The sequence below is a fragment of the Corvus kubaryi genome, unplaced genomic scaffold (genome assembly GCF_017639235.1).
Source record: "Corvus kubaryi isolate FWS band 111438036 unplaced genomic scaffold, C.kubaryi_AGA036_p1.0 36681, whole genome shotgun sequence".
Taxonomy (NCBI): Eukaryota; Metazoa; Chordata; class Aves; order Passeriformes; family Corvidae; genus Corvus; species Corvus kubaryi.
In genome coordinates this window covers 1-5,868 of record NW_024580918.1, presented here as the reverse complement: position 1 = coordinate 5,868, position 5,868 = coordinate 1, and the positions used below count along the sequence as shown (strand labels likewise).

At 68.3% G+C, this 5,868-nt stretch overlaps 1 protein-coding gene across 1 annotated transcript; it reads right to left on the bottom strand.

The window, feature by feature from the left end:
* Positions 1-3,848: 3,848 nt before the first annotated feature.
* On the bottom strand, positions 3,849-5,604 carry GADD45B (growth arrest and DNA damage inducible beta). Its single transcript, XM_042020021.1, has 4 exons — positions 5,410-5,604; positions 5,212-5,313; positions 4,703-4,916; positions 3,849-4,564 (listed from the first exon to the last, which is right to left on the bottom strand). Exons 1-4 carry the CDS (start codon positions 5,445-5,447, stop codon positions 4,451-4,453), a joined length of 468 nt encoding a protein of 155 aa, XP_041875955.1. The 5' UTR covers positions 5,448-5,604; the 3' UTR covers positions 3,849-4,450.
* Between the last annotated feature and the right edge of the window lie 264 nt (positions 5,605-5,868).

Genomic DNA, 5,868 nt, shown 5'->3' with positions numbered 1-5,868 from the left:
TTCCCTCGCCTGCCTCTCCTGCTCTCAGGGGATCGGGAATTCCGGATCCTCCGCGATCCCTCTGGGATTGAGGATTCTCTGGGATCGCGGCCCCTCAAGGATCGAAACCCCTTGGGAATCCCCTGTCCCCTTTCTCCCACCCTTTGGAGCTGCTCCCGCTCCTCTGGAGCTCCCCTCCCCATCCCTGGATGCTCGGGTGGGATCGGGAATGCCGATTCCTTATGTGGATCCCTCAGGGATCCCAGTCCCTCCGAAATACCCTTATCCCACCCTTGGGAATCCTCCCGCTCTCCGGGATCACCTTCTGCCACCCTTGGGAGCCGCTCTGACCCCCCTGGATCTCCCCTCCCTATCCCTGGATGCTCGGATGGGATCAGGAATGCCGATCCCCAGGAATTGCAGCCCCTCAGGGATCTCCCGTCCCCATCCCTGGATGATCCAGTGGGATCGGGAATGCTGATCCCCAGGAATTGCAGCCCCTCAGGGATCACAGACCCTCAGAAATCCCCTTATCCCACTCTTGGGAATCCTCTCAATCTCAGGGATCCTCTTTTCCCACCCCATCCCTGGTGGCTCCTCCACCGGATCCCTCGGGAATCTCCTTTTTCCCGGGAATCATCGGAGCCCTCCTATCCCACGGGGCCGCCGGAAAACGAAACCCAGCGCTGCGTCCTTCCCTGTTCGGAGAAAAGGGATCCCGGCCCGCCCCAGCTTCCCGGCAGCTCCGGAGCCGCTTTCCTGGAAAGGCCGCGGGGACCCACGCCGGAATCCTGCAGGAGTCCGGCAGGAACGCGCTGCTCCCGCTGGAGCCGGGAATTGTTGGGATTTTTCAGTGTCGGCCCCAAAACGCCGCTGGGAAGGGCGGGATGGGCACAGGGACAGGGGGACAACAATGGGGTGGCAGCAGGTCCCCGGCACAGGATCCCAAAACCGCCCCGAATTCCCTTAAAAACTCCGCGACACCGGGAGCGGCTCCTCTCCCTGGAATTCGCTCCCGAGCGCCGGAGGTGGCAGCGGGTGGCGGTGCCAGCGCCAAGCGACACCGGCCGGGTGGCACCGGGCTGGGAGCGGCTAAAAATAACCCTCCCTCCTCCGCCGGGCTATTTTTAGCCTGCCTGCCGCTCTAATTAACTCCCTGCCGCCCTAATTAACTCCTTGCCCCTCGGAACCGCGGGCACCGGCGCTGCCGGGATGGCACCGGCTGGCCCTGCCACGGCCGCGGGTCCCCCCGGTGCCGCCGGGGCGGCGACAGCAGCGGAGCCACCCCCGCCCACCCCCGCCCCGTTCCCGGGGACCCCCCTGACCGCGGGGATTCCGCGTCCCTCCGTGGAGCCTCCCACGATGTCCCCCCGCGGGTGACACGGGGACACCCGTGACGCAGTGGAGCCACCACGGTGACATCACGGAGGGACTTCCTGCTCCGGCCGTCAGCGGCGGGGGTGGGGAGCAGCTCCGTGCCTCAGTTTCCCCCAATTTCCAGAGCTGGGGGATGTCGGGATGGGCCGAGCCGCCGGGGAGGGGGGAAGGGGCGGGCGGTGCCCCCCCGGTTTTTGTCGCCGGTGTCGCTGCCAGGGTGGAGACGGAGCGCGGGGCCGGGGCCAGGAGCCGCTGGAGCCACCGGAGCCACCCAGGCCAGACTCATAAATCAGCGGGAGCCGGCCCTGCCCTGTCTGGCTGCAGCCGCCCCACAGCCAGGAAGGGGCTCGGGCCCCCCCCCCGAACCGAACCGGCCCCGTTTTCACCGCCCCGGGGACACGGCGGGTGCGGGGTCACCCCCGCGGGCCCGCTCGGAGGGGCGGCTGCACGCCCCGAAACCCCTCCCCCCCTGCGTGTCGGGTTTGGGGGGGGTGCCCAACACCCACCCTGCCCCCCCAGGGCTGCCTGCGACCTCCTAATTATTGATTCATTTCCTAATTATCGCTCCGTGTTTTGTTCTCCCCCGGGGAGTCACGGTGGTGTTGGGGGGGTCTCCCCACGACCCCCATTCCCAGCCCTGGGATTCCTTTTCGGATTTCCTTTCCTTTCGGGTGCCGGGGGGGGGGTGGTGAAGGGGGTGGGGGTGAATCAGGGACCCCTCCCCAAACCCCCAAACCCCGCAGCCGCCCCTCCCCCCCCGCGGTGGAGGGGTGAAAAGTGTGGGTCAGTGTGGGTCAGTGTGGGTCAGTGTGGGTCAGTGTCCGGCCGGGGTTCCACCGCCCCCACACCCGGCTGGGGCCGGGAGGGGGCAAAGGAAACCCTGTCTGGGTGCTGGGAGGGGCGAGAGGTGGCGCCGGTGGGGGGGTCCCATTGTCCCCCCTCCTGCTGGGGGTTCTTCGGGGGTTCCTGGGGTGCCCCAGCTGCTGTTTGAGGGGGTCCCTGGGGGGGACACGGGGACACCGGGGCTGGGTGGGATGTGCGTGACCCGGTCCCGGGGGGGCGGCTCCCCTCGAGCTCCGGGGTGGGCGGGGTTCGGGGCTGCTCCGTGGGTGTCCTGCGGGTGGGAGGGGGCGATGGAGGGTCTGGGGGGGCTGTCACCCCTGCCGCCCCCGTGACAGAGCCGCGGCCTGACACACCGGTCACACGAGCGGCCGCCGCGGTGACAGCGGCGACAGGAATGGCCTCGTGACCCCGCTGCCTCATCAGTGAAACGAGTTTCGGCAGCCTCAGCCGCCCTCGGGCCCTTTCCCTTGGGATTTTCCCAGGGGGATCGCAGGGAGCAGCGAGGCCTTATCGCCCCCCACCCCGAGCTGAGACCTCACAGCTCGTGTCAGGTGTGGCCGGGCAGAGCCGGGGCGGGGACCAGGCCGGCGGTCCTTTGCAGGGCGGGGGTCGCAGTTGGGCCACCCAGGGGGTGCTGCCACCACTTTGTCCCCAGGACGTGGCGTGGGGGCTGCGGTGGCCTCAGCCGGGGCTGTCACTCACCGCGGTCCCTCCGTGCCTCAGTTTCCCCCCCCCCCCCCCCCAATCAAAACCCCAAGGGAGGGCCCAGGGCACGTCCCCAAAGCCACGGGACACTCTGGGATGGCCACCGCGTCCCCAGCCGGGGCTGGATGGTCACTGTGTCCCTGCCCAGGCGGACACCGTGTCCCAGGCCGGCAGGAGCGTCCTGGCTCCGTGCCGGGGCTGGCAGCGCTCCCGGGGTCCCGGGGCCACCCCGGGGTGACACCGCCCGTGTGGAGGAGGACAGCGCTGAGCTCCCGCTCCGGTGCCCGGGATGCACCGGACACGCTCCCCCGAGCCCACGCCACCTCCAGGACAGGTCCTGGGGAACCCCCGGGGGTCCCCGTTGCCCACAGAGGGGGGAACCCCACCCGCAATCCCCGCCTCACTTTCCCCGGAGCCCTCGGGCTTCCCTCTCTCCTTGTCCCCAACTCCGGCCACCCCCGGGGGATGCTGAGGGGTGCCCCAGGTGCCCTGCGGAGGAGGGAGGGAATTCCCAGCCCGCGGCCGGGGGAGGGGATGGGGGCGTGGGGGCTGCCCGGGCTCCCCCCACCCGCGGGCAGCCCCCGGCCCGGTTCCTACGACCGCGGAAGCCGCGGGGGCTGTGGGGGGTGGGGGAAGCTCCATCTCGTAACCCGGGCCAGCCCCCACCCCCCCGAGGGGGCCCTGCCTCAGTTTCCCACGGAGCTCAGGGCACCTCGTGGGTGTTTTTCTTGGAAAGAGCCTTTTTCAGAGAAGGGTGCGGCGGAAATTTCTCCTCCTCCAGCAGCAGCGGGGCCACACGCGGCTGGGAACCCCCGGCCCTACCAAAACCCCCCCCAACAGAGGCCCCAGGGGAGGTGGAGCCCACCCCAAAATCCACCCAGGAGGAGGCGATCCCTCTCCCTTGGGAACGGCTCCAGCAGAGCCGAGGGAAGAGCAAACACGAGTCACGTCAGACATTTTATTGCAAATAAATTTAGCTCCTCGCTCGGTATAAGAATAAACTCTGGAAAAGGTTCAGCTCAGGGTCTCCAAGTGCAAAAGCAGCACCCGGGGGGCACAGGTCCACCCGTGCAGACGTCGATAATTCCTTGGAAAAAGCAGCTTTTGCAACGAAAAACAAAACAAAAAAAAAAAATCCAGCCCTCTGCAGTCCTCGCCTCCATCGGGTCCCAGCTGCCAAAAATCGCGACAGTGTCCAGCTCCGGGGTCACCCCCCCGCGCTCCGCAGCGCCCGCCCGGGGCTCCCCAGCTCCGGCCCACGGTCCAGCACGACTCCTCGGCCGGCAGCTCCGGCCAGTGTCCATCCGGGCTCCGGCCAGCGTCCCTCCGGGCTTGGCACGGCTCCCTCCATTCCCACCGCAGCGGCCGCGCTCCCCCTTCCTCCTCTCCGGTTAAAAAGAAAAATAAAATCGGTGGGTTTTGGGGATTGTGGGTTGGAACTGGCTGTTTCTCCTTCTTTTTTTTTCCTGCTGTTTTACGTTGGTGATTTTTTTTTTTTTAAGTTTTTAATCCTTCAAGTCCAGGCCGGGAAGGGGCCAGGAAGGGCTCAGCGCTCCTGCAGACACACGTAAGGCACCCACTGGTTCCTGTCGCGACTCTCGGCGCAGTAACTCGCCACCTCCGCCAGCCCTTGGCTCTTCCAGGCGTCCGTGTGCGGGTTCTGGAGGAGCAAGAGCACGAGGTTTAGTGCCACCAGCGCCCCGACACGTGTCCCCGAGCCACGCCGTCACCCTCCCCGACCCCTGGCGCGGCGCCCGGCGGAATCACGGGGCCACCAGCGCGTCACCGCCCCGCTCACCGTGACCAGGAGACAGTGCAGGTCGCGGGGCTCGGAGCCCGGCTCGGGCTCGCCCAGGATGGCAGCCAGGCGCTGCATCCCCGACACGCGCAGGATGTGGATGTCGTTGTCGCAGCAGAACGCCTGGATGAGGGTGAAGTGGATCTGCAGGGCGATGTCACCTTCGTCCTCCTCGTCGGTGGCCAGCACGCACAGCACCACGCTGTCGGGGTCCCTGCGGGGGCACGGCGGGTTAGGGGCGCCTGGGACAGCTCTGGATGGTGGAACCCCCTCCCGCGGAGCTGTCACCCCCCTGTCGCACTCGGAACGGGGGACAGACCCCCCCCCCCCAAATGCTGCCGGGTCCCCCTCCCCCCCCCCCCCCTCCCCCGGTAAAACGCTCCTGCCAAGAGCCAGCTCTGCGTTAACGGCTCCGAAATAGACGCCGGCCAAGCGAGCCGCGCTGGTGCTGCCCCGACCCCCCCCCCCCCCCGCCAGACCCCGCGACACAGCCCTATCGCGATACTCACACATTCATGAGCTTGGCCGACTCATAGACCCCCACCGTGAGCCGATCCTGCCGCTGCGCCGCCACCAGCACCCGCTCCACCGCCTCGCTCACCGCCTGCATCCTGTCACGGAGGAACGACAGAGCCGGTGAGCAGCGACGGCGACAACCACGGACACCCCGCCCCCCGCCGCAACACGCCGAGCTGCCCGCGACTTACTTGCTGCTATCGCAAGGCACCAGCTCCTCCAGGGTCATGGTGCAATTGTAATCCCAAAGAAAAGAAGGCAAATTCCAAGAGCAATAATCCTGACAGCGGCTATCGCGCAGATATCGCGGCGCTATCGCGATCACCGCTCCCGCTCCGCTCCTACCGCAGCTCCAGCGCGATCGCTCTGAGGCTCCGCCAAGCGCTGCGCTGCCTTTTATAGGCTCCCACCGGGGGGCGGGGCCTCGCTCGGCGCCCCCGCCCCGTCCATTGGCTGCCGCCGCGCGGAGCCGCCCGCGGACGCGGCGCTGATTGGGCGCCGCCGGCGGGGCCCACGTGGGGGTGAAACGCCGGGGGGAGCGGCGGGGGAAACCCCCCCCGAGAAATAGCCCCCCCCCCGCGCCGGGACTTGGGCGGGACCGGGGGGGGGCGGCGGCACCGGGGGCGGGCCGGGGGTCGGGGTCGGTCTGT